Raw genomic sequence first — 18,859 nt, 5'->3', positions numbered from 1 at the left:
AGGGCGAGGGAGAGCTTTGTATGCGTCTCTGTGTGTGGAGTAAAGGTGGTCCAGATTTTTTTCCCCTCTGGTTGCACATTTAACATGCTGATAGAAATTTGGTAAAATGGATTTGTTTCCCTGCATGAAAGTCCCCGGCTACTAGGAGTGCCGCCTCTGGGTGAGCGTTTTCTTGTTTGCTTATGGCGGAATACAGCTCATTCAATGTTGTCTTAGTGCCAGCCTCTGACTGTGGTGGTATGTAAACAGCTACGAAAAATACAGATGGAAACTCTCTAGGTAGATAGTGTGGTCTACAGCTTATCATGAGATACTCTACCTCAGGCGAGCAATAGCTCGAGAGTTCCTTAGATATCGTGCACCAGCTGTTATTTACAAAAATACATAGTCCGCCGCCCCTTGTCTTACCAGACGCCACTGTTCTGTCCTGCCGGTACAGCGTATAACCAGCCAGCTGTATGTTGATAGTGTCGTCAGCCTCAACTCCATGAAGCATAAGATATTACAGTTTTGAAGGTCCCGGTAGTAGTTTTATCTTGTGCGTAGGTCATCGATTTTATTCTCCAAAGATTGCTCGTTGGCTTGCAGAATGGAAGGAAATGGGGGTTTATTCGATCGCCTACGAATTCTCAGAAGGCAGCCCGCCTTCTGGCCCCTTTTTCTCCGCATACTCTTCATGCAAATCACAGGAATCTGGGCCTGTTCCCGAGAAAGCAGTATATCGTTCGCGCCAGGCTCGTCAGACTCGTTAAAGGAAAAAAAGGATTCTGCCAGTCCATGGTGAGTAATCGCAGTCCTGATGTCCAGAAGTTATTTTCGGTCATAAGAGACAGTAGCGGCAAAATTATGTACAAAAAGAGTAAAAAAATAAGTTGCAAATAAACGAACAAAATCGGTTGGGGACGTGTAAAATGCCTGCTTTCTTCTCCGGCGCCATTGGTCTTTCCTGAGCATGTCTGTGTCAACCAGGGAAAATTAATCCATAGTGCCTTTGTGTGGTAGGCTAGGGCACGTATCATCAAACTTCTCATCAGGTCTTGCTTGACTGATACCCAGCCCAATGTTTGTTATCTTATCTCTGAAATATGCTACAAACTCATCACATTTAGATGGGGAAGAAAGTTCACATAGGTTTGCGGGGGTAAGATTTATCAGGCCATCAATGGTCGAGAAGAGCACTCTTGAATTATTCTAATTATTAGTGATCAAGTTAGAAACATTTGCCCGTCTGGCATTTATAATTGCATTGTTATATATGCCAAGTTGCTCTCTCAGAATATCGTAATGGACCTGCAACTTTTACTTTTTCCTCTTCCGCTCTGCCTTTCTGCAGTTTCTCTTTAATGTATTAGTTTCCTCACTCATCCAATGGGTTCTCCGTTTGGATGTGGCCTTTTTCAACTTTATTGGAGCTATGGCATCAATGGTTGTCTGTAACGCTCGTCGTATGAAGTAGAAGGACACCAAGGTAAGCGTTCATGAATTTTTATCAAACTGAACACTGAAACAAAATAACAAAGTAGAACAAAACGAAACAGTTCTGTCAGGTGCAGACACAAAGCAAAAAACAACTACCCACAAAACACAGGTGGGAAAAATGCTGCCTAAGTATGATTCCCAATCAGAGACAACGATAGACAGCTGCCTCAGATTGGGAAACGCACTCAGCCAAAAACAAAGAAATAGAAACAGAATGCCCACCCTAATTACACCCTGGCCTAACCAAAATAGAGAATAAAAACCTCTCTATGGCCAGGGCGTGACAGTACCCCCCCCCAAAGGTGCAGACTCCGGCAAAACCTACGTCCCGCAAAACCTGACTATAAATGGGAGGATCCGGGTGGGCATCCATTCACGGCGGCGGCTCCGGTGCGGGACGTAGACCCCCCCTCCGCCCGCAGATCCCTCCGCTTAGGTGGCGGCCCTGGTGCATGGACCCCCATCGCCGACCCCGGACTGGGGACCGTTGCTGCAGGTTCCGAACTGGGGACCGTCGCGGCAGGCTCCGGACTGGGGACCCTCGCTGGAGGCTCCAGACTGGGGACCGTCGCTGCAGACTCCGGACTGGGGACCGTCGCTGCAGACTCCGGACTGGGGACCGTCGCTGCAGGCTCCGGACTGGGGACCGTCGCTGGAGGCTCCGGACTGGGGACCGTCGCTGGAGGCTCCGGACTGGGGACCGTCGCTGGAGGTTCCGGACTGTGGCCCGTCGTTGCAGGTTCCGGACTGTGGCCCGTCGTTGGAGGTTCCGGACTGTGGCCCTTCGTTGGAGGTTCCGGACTGTGGCCCGTCGTTGGAGGTTCCGGACTGTGGCCCGTCGTTGCAGGTTCCGGACTGTGGCCCGTCGTTGCAGGTTCCGGACTGTGGCCCGTCGTTGCAGGTTCCGGACTGTGGAATGTCGTTGCAGGTTCCGGACTGTGGCCCGTCGTAGGAGGATCCGGACTGTGGAACGTCGCCGGAAGCTCTGGACTGGGAACTGTCGCCGGAAGCTCTGGACTGGGAACTGTCGCCGGAAGCTCTGGTGTGTGTAGGCGCACTGGAGGCTTGATGCGTGGGACCGGCACCGGTGGCACCGGGCTGATGACACGCACCTCAGGGCGAGTGCGGAGAGGAGACTGGACTGTGGAGGCGTTCAGGAAGCCTGGTGTGTGGAATCGGAACAAGTCTCACCGGACTGGGGAGATGCACTGGAAGCCTGGTGCGTTGAGCAGGAACCGGATACACTGGGCCATGGAGGCGCACTGGAGGTCTCAAGCGTAGAGCTGTCACAACCCGTCCTGGCTGGATGGTTACTTTCGCCCGGCAAATGCGGCGCTAGCACAGGACGCACTGGGCTGTGCAGGCGCACCGAAGACACAGTGCGCAGAGCCGGCGCAGGATATCCTGGGCTGTAGAGACGCACTGGAGGCCAGATGCGCTGTGCTGGCACCATCCGTCCTGGCTGGATGCTCACTCCAGCCCGGCCGATGCAGGGAGCTGGAATATAGCGCACCGGGCTATGAGTGCGCACTAAAGACACCGTGCACATCACTACATAACATGGTGCCTGACCAGTTACACGCTCCCCACGGTAAGCACGGGGAGTTGGCTCAGGTCTCCAACCTGACTCAGCCAATCTCCTCGTGTGCCTCCCCCCAAAAAATTTGGGGGAGCTGCCTCTTGGGCTTCCGTGCTAGCCGTGACCCTTTGTAAAGTTGCTCCCTCCTTGCTGCCTCCGTCTGCTCTCATGGGAGGCGATCCTTCCCAGCCAGGATCTCCTCCCACGTCCAGGATCCTTTCCCATTCAAAATGTCCTCCAACGTCCATTCCTCCTGACCACGCTGCTTGGTCTTTTTGTGGTGGGTAGTCTGTAACGCTCATCGTATGAAGTAGAAGGAGACCAAGGTGCAGCGTCGTACGCGTTCATGATTTTTAATCAAACTGAACACTGAAACAAAGTAACAAAGTAGAACAAAACGAAACAGTTCTGTCAGGTGCAGACACAAAACAGAAAACAACTACCCACAAAACACAGGTGGGCAAAAAGGCTGCCTAAGTATGATTCCCAATCAGAGACAACGATAGACAGCTGCCTCTGATTGGGAACCACACTCAGCCAAAAACAAAGAAATAGAAACAATTACACCCTGGCCTAACCAAAATAGAGAATAAAAACCTCTCTATGGCCAGGGCGTGACAGTTGTCCTTAATTTGCTATTAAAGTTATCAACTAAATCATCACAAAAGGAAGGCAGAATAGGTGATGGAGTATTGTTCATACACTCAATAAAATCTGTAGCAACTTCAGAGGTAAGATAGCATTTCTTAATAATGTGTTCAGTATTACCCTGTGCTATGGGCAACAAGGTATTAAAAAATACACAGTGGTGATTAGATAAAGCAACATAAACAATAGAGGATATGTCAATAGAAAGCCCTTTGGTAATAATCAGGTCCAGAGCATGGCCGCGGTTATGAGTGGGCCCAGTAACATGTTGGATAAAGTCCATAGAGCTCAAAATATTCAAAAATTCAATGGCCTTGGAGTCAGTCTCCTTGTCAACATGAATATTAAAATCACCCAACACAATGATTTTATCATAGTTCTCAAGGACAATAGACAATAGTTCAGAGAAATCAGTAAAGAAAGTAGGGCAGTGCTTTGGTGGCCTATACAAGGTTATGGCCAAGACTGGTGGCTGACATTTAAACAGTATAGCATGATGCTCAAAAGACCCAAAGTCGCCAAATGAAATGTCCTTACATTAGTAATAATAGAGGCTGTCCCCCCACCCTTTTTCCCTTTTCTGATAGAGTATGAAAAGCTGTAGTCCGGGGGGGCTTCGAAAAAAGCGACACTACAGTCTGAAGACAGCCATGTTTCCGTGAGAAACATGCAATTAACTTTGCGCTTAGTAATGAGGTCATTCACAAGAAAGATTTTACTATTGATTGCTCTAACATTTAAAAGTGTCTGGGGCATCTGCCTAGAGGTAACCAATTGAATAACACCCAAATTATTAGCGTCTCCAATCTATCAGAATGGTAGGAGATGACAGTTTGTATAAACTCATTAGAAGGCGGAGTTAAAGGAACATAAATTAGCTTACTTACAATAACCATAGTTGAGACATGGATTGTGTATGTGTGACATCCAGCTAACTTGACACAACTGTGGGAAGCATTGGAGTCAACATGGGCCGGCATCCCTGTGGAACGCTTTCGACACCTTGTAGAGTCCATGCCGTGACTAATTGAGGCTGTTCTGAGGGCAAAATGGGGGGATGGGTGCAACTAAATGTTAGGAAGGTGTTCCTAATGATTGGTATACTCTGTGTATATGGTTTATACGTAACATCATGAATAGTGTTTCAGCGTTATTTGTAGCACAGCATGGTCAATACATGTCATAGAGACTGTGGTTGGAATGAGATCAATCAAGCAACTTCAGTCAGGTTTATTGTGACATTGGTCACAAAATTCTTTACAGTGACTCAACCTAGACTCCTATGAGTTATATTGTTTGTGTTTGTTTGTTTATTTGTTTGTGTTTGTATTGTTTTAAGGGGATGGGCTATCTCCACGCCAAGGGGATCCTACACAAGGATATGAAGTCCAAGAATGTCTTCTACGACAATGGCAAAGTGGTCATCACCGACTTCGGACTTTTCACCATATCTGGGGTTCTGCAAGCTGGCAGGTGCGTAGCTACTGTTGTACTCCATTTATTTATTCTTTGGGTTCAACTAAGATCTCCCTCAGAAAAGTGATTTTTTTATCTGAAGGGACTTCCTGGTTAAAAAAGGATACATAAAAAACAAAAAATCAGCACTAAACCACACAGGGAGGCGCATCGTTAGTAACCCCTACTGTTGTGACAGTTATTATATTGCAGTGATGATTATACTCTTTAGTGGCTCATTGGTCAGTATTAACCAGAAAATTATATGGATTGGTGCTAATCTCTTTTTAATTTTTTCTGCCAGAGAGTGATTCAAGTCTATCTTGGCTGCTACCGCTGTGCTGAAATGACTGCTCACTGACATGGCTTGTCCCTGAAATGCCAACAGCCACAACTTTCACACAGCAAGGAATACTAATCCAACTTAGACATAAAACTATATAAGCAGCAAGGAAATGTAATAAATCTTAGATCTAGAAATGGAGCAACTCAACAGGTTATCAACGTGTTGTCTGTGTGTGTGCATGCTTTTGTGTGTGTGTGTGTGTGTGTGTTTTGTTCTCTATGCAGTACGTTTATGTGTCTATAGATTTTGATTGACATGTATGTTGAGAACTGCTATACTTGACTGGATCTGATTTGTCATAATGGATTTTTGTATTGATTTAATTGCGACATCAATTAAAAATATCTAGCAGTAGGTGTGAGATGCTTTCCAGCTAATGAATGTGAGAGGATTACACATGCTTTGTACTACTAATTATTATAATCAAAAAAGATGTTGATTATATAACTGACTTGCATAGTGTGTTTTCAACAAGTTCGCACAACACAGTTTAACCCTGGGGTTGCGGAGGAGTGCATTGCATCACCATGGATGGAAGAGTATAGGTGATGAACAATAGTTGTTGATGTAAAATGAAGATGGATGGTTTCATAATGGCATTCTTATCAGCTCATTAAAACCATACGCCTCTTTCAAACTAGATGCTGAGGAGTTGCTGTAGACAGACAGTTATGCAATGCATTGAAATGATGCAACATGCACCTAGATCTTATCCTGTCTATTGTTCGTTCCCAGTGTAGCTAGCTCCCATTTCAGGTTTGCTGTGAAATCTATACTTTGTATAGTGAACATCTCCCACGACTAGACACAAGCAGAGAGCCATAGAGCATTCTGTTTATGGACAAAGGCACACTAAGAATACTAAAGATTCTAAAAAATAACATTTAAAGATTCTAAGATTTGTAAAGACTTTGTGAATCACTCTGCTCATTGTGTTAGGATGGTTTTCAGGAACTGTTGGTACCGCAATGCAGAACAAAGAGAAAACCTGGAGATGGTTGTTTTAGTATTTCCTCTTGTGCTAGTTGACTTGCAGTGTACAGTTGTGGCCAAAAGTTTTGAGAATGACACAAATATTAATTTTCACAGTCTGCTGCCTCAGTTTGTATGATGGCAATTTGCATATACTCCAGAATGTTATGAAGAATGATCAGATGAATTGCAATTAATTGCAAAGTCCCTGTTTGCCATGCAAATGAACTGAATCCCCAAAAAACATTTCCACTGCATTTCAGCCATGCCACAAAAGGACCAGCTGACATCATGTCAGTGATTCTCTCGTTAACACGTGTGAGTGTTGACAAGGACAAGGCTGGAGATCACTCTGTCATGCTGATTGAGTTCGAATAACAGACTGGAAGCTTCAAAGGGAGGGTGGTGCTTGGAATCATTGTTCTTCCTCTGTGAACCATGGTTACCTGCAAGGAAACACGTGCCGTCATCATTGCTTTGCACAAAAAGGGCTTCACAGGCAAGGATATTGCTGCCAGTAAGATTGCACCTAAATCAACCATTTATTGGATCATCAAGAACTTCAAGGAGAGCGGTTCAATTGTTGTGAAGAAGGCTTCAGGGCGCCCAAGAAAATCCAGCAAGCGCCAGGACTGTCTCCTAAAGTTGATTCAGCTGTAGGGTCGGGGCACCACCAGTACAGAGCTTGCTCAGGAATGGCAGCAGGCAGGTGTTTGTGCATCTGCACGCACAGTGAGGCGAATAATTTTGAAGGATGGGCTGGTGTCAAGAAGTGCAACAAAGAAGCCACTTCTCTCCAGGAAAAACATCAGGGACAGACTGATATTCTGCAAAAGGTACAGAGATTGGACTGCTGAGGACTGGGGTAAAGTCATTTTCTCTGATGAATCCCCTTTCCGATTGTTTGGGGCATCCGGTAAAAAAGCTTGTCCGGAGAAGACAAGGTGAGCGCTACCATCAGTCCTGTGTCATAACAACAGTAAAGCATCCCGAGACCATTCATTTGTGGGGTTACTTCTTAGCCAAGGGAGTGGGCTCACTCACGATTTTGCCTAAGAACACAGCCATGAATAAAGAATGGTACCAACACATCCTCCGAGAGCAACTTCTCCCAACCATCCAGGAACAGTTTGGTGACGAAGAATGCCTTTTCCAGCATGATGGAGCACCTTGCCATAAGGCAAAAGTGATAACTAAGTGGCTCGGGGAACAAAACATCGATATTTTGGGTCCATGAACAGGAAACTCCCCAGACCTTAATCCCATTGAGAACTGGTCAATCCTCAAGAGGCGGGTGGACAAACAAAAACCCACAAATTCTGACAAACTCCAAGCATTGATTATGCAAGAATGGGCTGCCATCAGTCAGGATGTGGCCCAGAAGTTAATTGACAGCATGCCAGGGCGGATTGCAGAGGTCTTGAGAAAGAAGGGTCAACGCTGCAAATATTGACTCTTTGCATCAACTTCGTGTAATTGTCAATAAAAGCCTTTGACACTTATGAAATGCTTGTAATTATACTTCAGTATTCCATAGTAACATCTGACAAAAATATCTGAAGCAGCAAACTTTGTGGAAATTAATATTTGTGTCATTGTCAAAACTTTTGGCCACGACTGCAGAATGTTTTCAATAGCCTCTATGAAATCACTGCCTGCTAATGCTCACAATGGCCACAATAGGGCCTACAATTTTTCAGGTTATCGTTTGACGTTCTTGGCATCTCTCAGTGGATAAAGAAAGCAAAAAAACATGTTTTTGTTGCTGTTTTTAGATGGTACACCCACCACCTGGCTTCTTACTGCACACTCATTGGACCTTTTGTATTGTCATAAATACCCAGAACCCTCTCTTTTCAAAGTTAAATACATTTCTGAGAACAGATATCTTGCTGTGACGTGGGTAGCATCACTCGAGCCTCAGTCAGTTCTGTGAATTGTTTGTGTTGTTGTTAATTTACTTATTTCTGCCTAAATGTTTTAATTGGACGGCAAAATGGCTAGCTAATTAGTAGGACTGACAGAATGAAAAGACAAGCATTTATCGACCGCCCCACTCTGAGCAGGAACATTATGTTCAATTCAATTCAATGAACTTCATCATCTGAATAACATGGCTGTTTGCCATAGCAGAGGAGGGGAGAGCATTGAGAAGCTGTACAAACAATCATGTCCCTGAATATTATCCTGCACACGCTGAGTGTACAAAACACGCCTGGCACCTACTACCATACCCTGTTCAAAGGCACTTATAAATCTCTTGCCTTGCCCATTCATCATCTTAATGGCATACATACAGTGCATTCAGAAACTATTCAGACCCCTTGACTTTTTCCACATTTTGTTATGTTACACCCGTATTCTATAAAATTGATTAAATTACATTTTTTACTCATCAATCTACATCTAAATACCCCATAATGACAAAGTGAAAAAGTTTTTTCTATTTTTTTCCGAAATGTATTAAAAATAAAAACTGAAATACCTCATTTACATAAGTATTCAGACCCTTTGCTATGAGACTCAAAATTGCATTCTGTTTCCATTGATAATTTTTTAGATGTTTCTACAACTTGATTGGAGTCCACCTAATTGATTGGACATTATTTGGAAAGGCACACCTGTCTACATAAGGTCCCACAGTTGACAGTGCATGTCAGAGCAAAAACAAAGCCATGAGGTTGAAGGAATTGTCCGTAGAGCTCAGAGACAGGATTGTGTCGAGGCACAGATCTGGGGAACGGTACCGAAACATCTCTGCAGCATTGAAGGTCCCCAAGAACACAGTGGCCTCCATCATTCTTAAATGGAAGAAGTTTGGAAGAACCAAGACTCTTCCTAGATCTGGCCGCCCAGCAAAACTGAGCAATCGGGGGAGAAGGGCCTTGGTCAGGGAGGTGACCAAGAACCCGATGTTCACTCTGATAGAGTTCCTCCAGTGTTCCTCTGTGGAGATGGGAGAACCTTCCTGCAGCACTCCACCAATCAGGCCTTTATGGTAGAGTGGCCAGACGGAAGCCCACCTGGAGTGTGCCAAAAGGCACCTAAAGGATTCTCAGACCATGATAAACAAGATTCTCTGGTCTGATGAAACCAAGATTTAACTCTGTGGCCTGAGTGCCAAGCGACACGTCTGGAGGAAACCTGGCACCATACCTGGCGATATGATGATAGAAAAACATCTATTGGTTCATATTATGCTGTATCTTTTATTTCGTTGTGCCGCAAATCACGTTCTTTACGTCAATATTTTTTGTCAATTGGATAATGCTTTGTGTTCTTCCACACGTGCCATGGCAGCATCATGCTGTGGGGATGTTTTTCAGTGGCAGGGACTGGGAGACTAGTCAGGATCAAGGGAAAGATGAACCGAGCAAAGTACAGAGAGATCCTTGATGAAAACCTGCCCCAGAGTGCTCAGGACCTCAGACTGGGGCGAAGGTTCACCTTCCAACAGGACAACGGCCCTAAGCACACAGCCAAAACAACGCAGGAGTGGCTTCGGGATAAGTCTCTAAATGTGCTTGAGTGGCCCAGCCAGAGCCCAGACTTGAACCTGATCGAACATCTCTGGAGAGACCTGAAAATAGCTGTGCAGCAACGCTACCCATCCAACCTGACAGAGCTTGAGAGGATCTGCAGAGAAGAATGGGAGAAACTCCCCAGATACAGGTGTGCCAAGCTTGTAGCGTCATACCCAAGAAGACTTGAGGCTGTCTTCGCTGCCAAAAGTGCTTCAACAAAGTACTGAGTAAAGGGTCGGAATACTTATGTAATTTCTAAAACCCTGTTTTTGCTTTGTCATTATGAGGTATTGTGTGTAGATTGATGAGGGGGAAAAAATGATTTAATACATTTTAGAATAAGGATGTAACGTAACGTGGAAAAAGTCAAGGGGTCTGAATACATTCTGATTATACTGTACACAATCCATGTCTCAATTGTCTCAAGGCTTAACAATCCTTCTTTAACCTGTCTCCTCCCATTCATCTACACTGATTGAAGTGGATTTAACAAGTGACATCAATAAAGGATCATAGCTTCACCTGGATTCACCTGGTCAGCCTATGTCATGGAAAGAGCAGGTGTTCATAATGTTTTGTACACTCAGTGTATATCTCCATTGTAGAATAGAGAACAGAATAGAATAGATAGAGTTATAATAGAATAGAATAGACATTAGAGTTAAAATATCATCAGATTCAGTTGGGAGTTAAATTAAACCATAGGCTTTATGACTCAACGGATTGTTAACTGTCATCATGACAATACTGTTACTATGAATACTCATGGGCTAGACTGGACAAATACAGTACCATTGGATGGACATACCCACACCAGTTCTCTACTGTGTTGTGTTAGAGAGCTGGCAGTGTGGCTGTCTGAGTGAGCACTCAGGATGCATTTTGAAGTAGTTGTGAATGTCATAATGATAGAGGGAGAGAGACAGCAAGAGGGAGGGAGAGAGAAAGAGAGAGAGAGATAGGCAGTTTGGAACATAGTGGAGACAGAGTGGAGAGATTGACTGAGTCATCAGGAATTAGAATTTCTAATGGGGTTTGATTGCATCCAGGATTTTTCAGTCATGGATCGTTTGGACTAACGGGTGAGGAAGGAAAGGACAGATTCAACCTTGAGACAAAATGCTGCTTTAATTCCATTCGATGTTTCCCAGTGTCTGAATGAACTATAAGCAGTTATTCTGTATTTAGATCAAAATTACATGGCACAAAAATGTAACACAGAAATGTTTAAACATTTGACTACAACTTCTGTGGAGGGATGAAATGTGGAAATCCTGAACAATTAGAAAAGGAAAATGGCCGTCCTAAACATTGAGATAAATATGAACAATCATCACACATCACATCACAGAATTCAGACTGTGTCCTGTCTCTTTTCTGTAGCCGTAGAGAGGACAAACTGAGAATCCCCAGTGGATGGCTTTGTCACCTGGCCCCTGAAATAGTCTCTCAGCTCTCCCCTGAAACAGAGGAGGACAAGCTGCCTTTCTCCAAACAGTCAGATGTCTTTGCTTTCGGGTGAGTACAGCTACATCTCAAATGGCACACTATTACCTATTTAGTATACTACTCTTGACCAGGGCCCATAGCTCTTCTCTTTGTTCTGAGGAGTGTTTTAGGGGCCTCTTTACTCTGATGGTTTTTCCAGAGTCTCTGTCTTGTTTTCATTGGATTTTCAAGCATGATTTTATTGAATTGAATTCAATTGAATCAAATGTATCCCACAAGGGGAAATTGGATTTGACACCAGCAAGACACATACTATGATGCTTTTTGTTTAGTTTTTTTAGGTCCTAATCCATCTCCTGGTCCCTCCCTGGATTTTGTGTTAAATTCTCTACAACAAAGCTTTCTTAGTGTCCAACAAGCTTTCTCTACCCTTAACCTTGTTCTGACCACCTCCAAAACAAAGATCATGTGGTTTGGTAAGAAGAATGCCCCTCTCCCCACAGATGTGATTACTACCTCTGAGGGTTTAGAGCTTGACCTCATACAAGAACTGGAGAATGGGAGTATGGCAAGACGGTACACTGTCCTTCTCTCAGCACATATCAAAGCTGCAGGCTAAAGTTAAATCTAGACTTGGTTTCCTCTATCGTAATCGCTCCTCTTTCACCCCAGCTGAAAACTAACCCTGATTCAGATGACCATCCTACCCATGCTAGATTACAGAGACATCATTTATAGATCGACAGGTGAGGATGCTCTCAAGAGGCTAGATGTTCTTTACCATTCGGCCATCAGATTTGCCACCAATGCTCCTTATAGGACACATCACTGCACTCTATACTCCTCTGTAAACTGGTCATCTCTGTATACCCGTCGCAAGACCCACTGTTTGATGCTTATTTATAAAACCCTCCCAGGAGTCTTTCCTCCCCCTATCTGAGATACCTACTGCAGCCCTCATCCTCCACATACAACGGCAGTCACATTCTGTTAAAGGTCCCCAAAGCACACACATTCCTGGGTCGCTCCTCTATTCAGTTCGCTGCAGTTAGCGACTGGAACGAGCTGCAACAAACACTCAAACTGAACAGTTTTATCTCAATCTCTTCATTCAAGACTCAATCATGGACACTCTTACTGACAGTTGTGGCTGCTTTGCGTGATGTATTGTTGTCTCTACCTTCTTGCCCTTTGCGCTGTTGTCTGTGGCCAATAATATTTGTACCATGTTTTGTGCTGCTACCATGTTTTGTTGCTACCATGTTGTTGTCATGTTGTGTTGCTACCATGCTGTGTTGTCATGTGTTGCTGCCTTGCTATGTTGATGTCTTAGGTCTCTGATGTAATGTCCTTAAAACAAGTCAAAATGAGGCTCAGTAGTGTGTGTGGCCTCCACGTGCCTGTATGACCTCCCTACAATGCCTGGGCATGCTCCTGATGAGGTGGCGGATGGTCTCCTGAGGGATCTCCTCCCAGACCTGGACTAAAGCATCCGCCAACTCCTGGACAGTCTGTGGTGCAACGTGGTGTTGGTGGTCAGAGCGAGACATGATGTCCCAGATGTGCTCAATTCAGGTCTGGGGAACGGGCGGGCCAGTCCATAGCATCAATGCCTTCCTCTTGCAGGAACTGCTGACACACTCCAGCCACATGAGGTCTAGCATTGTCATGCATTAGGAGGAACCCAGGGCCAACCACATCAGCATATGGTCTCACAAGGGGTCTGAGGATCTCATCTCGGTACCTAATGGCAGTCAGGCTACCTCTGGCGAGCACATGGAGGGCTGTGCGGCCCCCCAAAGAAATGCCACCCCACACCATGACTGACCCACCGCCAAACCGGTCATGCTGGAGGATGTTGCAGGCAGCAGAACGTTCTCCACGGTGTCTCCAGACTCTGTCACGTCTGTCACATGTGCTCAGTGTGAACCTGCTTTCATCTGTGAAGAGCACAGGGCGCCAGTGGCGAATTTGCCAATCTTGGTGTTCTCTGGCAAATGCCAAACGTCCTGCACGGTGTTGGGCTGTGAGCACAACCCCCACCTGTGGACGTCGGGCCCTCATACCACCCTCATGGAGTCTGTTTCTGACCGTTTGAGCAGACACATGCACATTTGTGGCCTGCTGGAGGTCATTTTGCAGGGCTCTGGCAGTGCTCCTCCTGCTCCTCCTTGCACAAAGGCGGAGGTAGCGGTCCTGCTGCTGGGTTGTTGCCCTCCTACGGCCTCCTCCACGTCTCCTGATGTACTGGCCTGTCTCCTGGTAGCGCCTCCATGCTCTGGACACTACGCTGACAGACACAGCAAACCTTCTTGCCACAGCTCGCATTGATGTGCCATCCTGGATGAGCTGCACTACCTGAGCCACTTGTGTGGGTTGTAGACTCTGTCTCATGCTACCACTAGAGTGAAAGCACCGCCAGCATTCAAAAGTGACCAAAACATCAGCCAGGAAGCATAGGAACTGAGAAGTGGTCTGTGGTCACCACCTGCAGAACCACTCCTTTATTGGGGGTGTCTTGCTAATTGCCTATAATTTCCACCTGTTGTCTATTCCATTTGCACAACAGCATGTGAAATTTATTGTCAATCAGTGTTGCTTCCTAAGTGGACAGTTTGATTTCACAGAAGTGTGATTGACTTGGAGTTACATTGTGTTGTTTAAGTGTTCCCTTTATTTTTTTGAGCAGTGTATATATTTTAAATCCCAGCCCCCGTCCCCACAGGAGGCCTTTTGCCTTTTGGTAAGGCCGCCATTGTAAATAAGAATTTGTTCTTAACTGACTTGCCTAGTTAAATAAAGTTAAATAAAAATAAATAAAAATCCATCTTCCCTCCCAAATCATGTATGGAATGGTTATAATAACCACGCCCAGGAGTCTTTCCAGGCCACCTGTCTGACCAGGAACAACTCTGGTATCCTAGTTATAACACTCCATGCTCCAGGTCAGCCTTTCCATTTATGTTTTTTTTTATCGTCTGTGATCGTCACAGATGCATTTGCGTGGCTGGATCCTGCTCTGTTGACTCCTAACACAATTGCATTTTCAGATGCCCTCCCATATGGAGGGACTGTCACTGAATCAGTCTGAGGGGGACGGATGCAGCATTCACACACGCTGGATGAGTCCCAAATGGCACCCTATTCCCTATATAGACCAGAGCCCTATGGGAATAAAGGGAGTAGGGTGGCATTTGGGATGCATCCACTGTCCAGCTGGTCTGTTGGTGCCTTAGTGTTACCTAGAGGTGACCCCTGAAGCTGTTTTACATATTCAACAATCCTCCATGTGTTTTTCTGTCTTGCCCCGAATGCTATTTTTATGCTACTCAAACCCGGGTCGTTGACATGGCAGTGGAAAAAAATGGCTGCTCATAATGCTAAGAGAGGATGCTGTGACGATGTTGATGACGTATGATAATGTGTTAATGGACTGTTTATCAGACCATTTACATCTAACAGGTTTGATATAAAGTTAGTTCCTCAGCATTGAAGGGTTGTTTCTTTAAAAAAAGCAAACTTGTGCTCTGTCTGTCAGACTCATTGTGGGGGCTTCTGGAGCTTTTAAATGGATTCAGACAACCACAACAGACATACAGTATAGAAATCCACGTTTAGATATTCAACTTGGTGTGATACCCCTTGTGTGTGAACATCTGTTGTAGTATTTTTGGAATAATGTCAACATTATAGGAAAACATTACATGCATACATCCAATCTCTCTGAGCAGGTGCTGGATATATATATTTTTAGAAGTGACGCGGCACCCCACATGGTATGCTACCATGTGGATTTATCTGTGACAAAGTTAAATGCACAATGCCATCATTTCCATTTTGTAAACCATGGGATATTTCATACATCCGCTCCAACTGATTCCCCCCTGTACTGTCCCTGCAGCACTATCTGGTATGAGTTGCATGCACGTGAGTGGCCTTACAAGAACCAGCCAGCAGAGGTTATCATCTGGCAGGTGGGCAGTGGGATGAAGCCCAACCTCACACAGATCGGCATGGGCAAAGAGATATCGGTGAGTGTTCCTCATATACAGTAAACTGGTTGTACCACACTTCAGGTAGAAGTCGCTCAGTAGTTGTAGGTGTACATATTGTATGTCTATTGGCAAAGAGTTATCGCTGAGTGGTGTTCTTCATAATACTGCACTGTTGACTGTTTTTCTTCACAGAGCGAAGCACCACACCTGGTTGTTTTTATGTGTGATCTGCATACTTATTTATTTGTATTTATTATGGATCCCCATTAGCTGCCAATGCAGCAGCTACTCTTCCTGGGGTCCAGCAAAATTAAGGCAGTTTATACAATTTAAAAAAACATTACAATACATTCACAGATTTAACAACACACTGTGTGCCCTCAGGCCCCTGCTTCACCACTACTACATAGCTACAGTACTAAATCCATGTGTATGTATAGTACATATGTTATCGTGTGTGTGTGTGTGTGTGTGTGTGTGTGTGTGTGTGTGTGTGTGTGTGTGTGTGTGTGTGTGTGTGTGTGTGTGTGTGTGTGTGTGTGTGTGTGTGTGTGTGTGTGTCTGTGCCAATGTTTGTGTTGCTTATTAATTCCCAGGTGTTCAGAATGAGCATCTTCATTCCTGGAATTTTCTTAGAATAAGACTAAATTATCATGTACACCTGTCTAGGCGATCTGGGATGTTTTTGAGTTTTCTGTTGGCTGTTGTTTAGTTATTTGTGTTTTCTGAACCACTCCACACAAGAAGTTCTCTCACAGTGAAGAATACAGTTATCTGAGTCTGGTGGCATTCATCAATTTGTCCAGTTACACTTGTGGCTCTTTCGCTCCAGTGTTTCCTTTATCGACCTGGGTCTCTAAAGGGGAGTCTGTTCTGTCTCTTTCTCTCTCCAGGACATCCTGCTCTTTTGCTGGGGGTTCGAGCAGGATGAAAGGCCCAGCTTCTCCAAGCTGGTGGATCTGCTGGAAAAGTTGCCAAAACGGAACCGTCGCCTTTCCCACCCAGGGCACTTCTGGAAGTCAGCTGAGTATGTCAAATGAGATAGACGCTAAACAACAGCAACTTTTACTACTACAACACCTACCACTCACAAAACCACAACTCCCTTAGAGTGCACTGAATCCAAATACCAATCAATGAGTAAAACTGTCTAGACTACAGTATGTATCCTCATGGAGTGTGTGTGTGTGTGTGTGTGTGTGTGTGTGTGTGTGTGTGTGTGTGTGTGTGTGTGTGTGTGTGTGTGTGTGTGTGTGTGTGTGTGTGTGTGTGTGTGTGTGTGTGTGTGTGTGTGTGTGTGTGTAAGAATAGGTGCAGTTGACCAAGACCCCCTGAATCTAGACTTCTCAACATCCTCTGAAATCACATTTTTGGTTTATTGTTTAATCACATGGAATATATGTTTTATTTGATTACTCGAATGACCTGTTCAGTTTGTTTGTTAGCTTATTTATTTTGGAATGTCTTTTTCTCAATGTCATGTTTTTTTGTGTCATAAATCACTTAATTATCTATGGAAAATGCATTTTTATGAACAAATGTGTGTTTTGTGTTTTCTTTTCGGAATGAAATTGTTTTCATAATGAAAGTAATTATTTTACGAATTGTGAAATGTACATTTTTAAGTCATTGTCTTGCCATTTCCCTTGTATGTCAACTGTCTCTGTCATGTGTTTGACCCTGGTTACCTCATGGTCTCTCATGTGTTTGACCCTGGTTACCTCATGGTCTCTCATGTGTTTGACCCTGGTTACCTCATGGTCTCTCATGTGTTTGACCCTGGTTACCTCATGGTCTCTCATGTGTGAATGTCTACATGTTTGTGTTTTCTACGTTTTTCTCAAAGCTTTTATCTTATAGGCATTATTTACTATTGAATGTGATCACTCCTGCCAATTGTAGGGCTGGATGATGGTACAGTACCTTGGTAGGAAACTGTTCTCCAATTGGCCTGTGCTTTGATTATCAGCTGTGAACACTGTTGAGCATGCATCAAAAATGGCATCCTGTTCTATACATGGTGCGCTACTAAGGTCAAAAGTAGTGCACTAGATAGGGAATAGAATGTGAGCTGTTTAAACAACAGCCTTTTTTCCAAACTGTGCCCTTTGGCTGTTGGTTCAATCAGTAGGCCTACACTGACTGACTAGAAGTCTCTCACTCTAATGTGAAAACGCTGACACTTGAAATGTATCTCATTACAGTACCTACTATGAACTTGCTTAAACACCTTGGAGAATTGCTGTTACTGAGCCCATGGAGAAATAGGTGTATAGTGGTTACTTTATTGTTTTAAAGTGGACGAGGGTAATCACAGATGTACAGCTAGCTAAGCTCACTATTTACCTCCATTAATTATGACACAATCGATTTACTTCAGGAATTCGTCAGCCCTATAATTGACAAAGCACTTTCTGAACAGACACCATGATACAGTATATTCTAGTAACATGACTGTGTCCATGACCTGGCCATTTGTGTAATATATTTCACTACGATATTTTAAATATAGCTAGCTAGAGCCCAGTCAGACTGAATGATATCATTATGGATGGAAAGAAGTGTCTCAGTAAGAACTGTATAGCAACTGCTTTGCAGTCTGTACAGCCATGTCTTATATAGATGCAGACAAACCAGTCATGTATAAAGCCATTTCTACTACACTATATTATACAGTTTCCGACAGTGTTGGAAATGCATACAAACAATTTGCTGCTGTTTTTTTTGGAGTACATCTGTCTATTTTGGATTTGCTGGGATTCCGATATTGTACGTGGTCATTTATATTTGTACTGTTTACAACTTCTAAGTGCATGAAATGGACTATAAAGGATCTATTCTTGTTACTCCTTCAACTTTATGGGGTGGCAGAAAGGTAGCCTAGTGGTTAGAACAATGGGTCAGTAACCGAAAGGTCGCTGGCTCGAATCCCCGCGCTGACAAGGTAAACGTCTGTCGTTCTGCCCCTGAGCAAGGCAGTTAACCCACTGTTCCCCGGGCGCCGAAGACATGAATGTTGATTATGGCAGCCCCCCGCACCTCTCTGATTCAGAGGGGTTGGGTTAAATGCAGAAGACACATTTCAGTTGTACAACTGATCACTGGGGTATTTTCTGATTGACCTGTTGTAAGCATAGGGCCGTCAAACGATACGGACACAACAGTTATACTGCTGGCTTTGCAAAAAGGAAATGTTAAAGAAGGATGTTTAAGAGAATGATTGTAATATTATATTTATACATTATAATAGCCTATCGTGAAGAGGAATAACAGATTGTGCTCAATTCGACAAGAATCTGACCAGAAAACGATTCAACATTTAGTGTCAAGTGTACATAACAGATTATAGACCTACAATCTTTATCATCAGTTGCTGTAAATCAATATTACGGCAGCACTTTATAAAAACTCC

At 44.3% G+C, this 18,859-nt stretch overlaps 1 protein-coding gene across 1 annotated transcript in view; it reads left to right on the top strand.

Annotated features, from left to right (window-relative positions):
- Positions 1 to 16,487, top strand: part of ksr2 (kinase suppressor of ras 2) — a 157,720-nt gene extending 141,233 nt beyond the window's left edge. Inside the window, 4 exon segments of the mRNA XM_039003191.1 lie at positions 5,046 to 5,179; positions 11,387 to 11,521; positions 15,354 to 15,483; positions 16,341 to 16,487. Of these exon segments, the coding sequence (XP_038859119.1) occupies positions 5,046 to 5,179; positions 11,387 to 11,521; positions 15,354 to 15,483; positions 16,341 to 16,487 (546 nt within the window).
- Positions 16,488 to 18,859: the final 2,372 nt, after the last annotated feature.

This window comes from Salvelinus namaycush, chromosome 1, assembly GCF_016432855.1.
Source record: "Salvelinus namaycush isolate Seneca chromosome 1, SaNama_1.0, whole genome shotgun sequence".
Classification (NCBI taxonomy): domain Eukaryota; kingdom Metazoa; phylum Chordata; class Actinopteri; order Salmoniformes; family Salmonidae; genus Salvelinus; species Salvelinus namaycush.
This window is presented reverse-complemented; position numbering and strand designations above follow the sequence as displayed.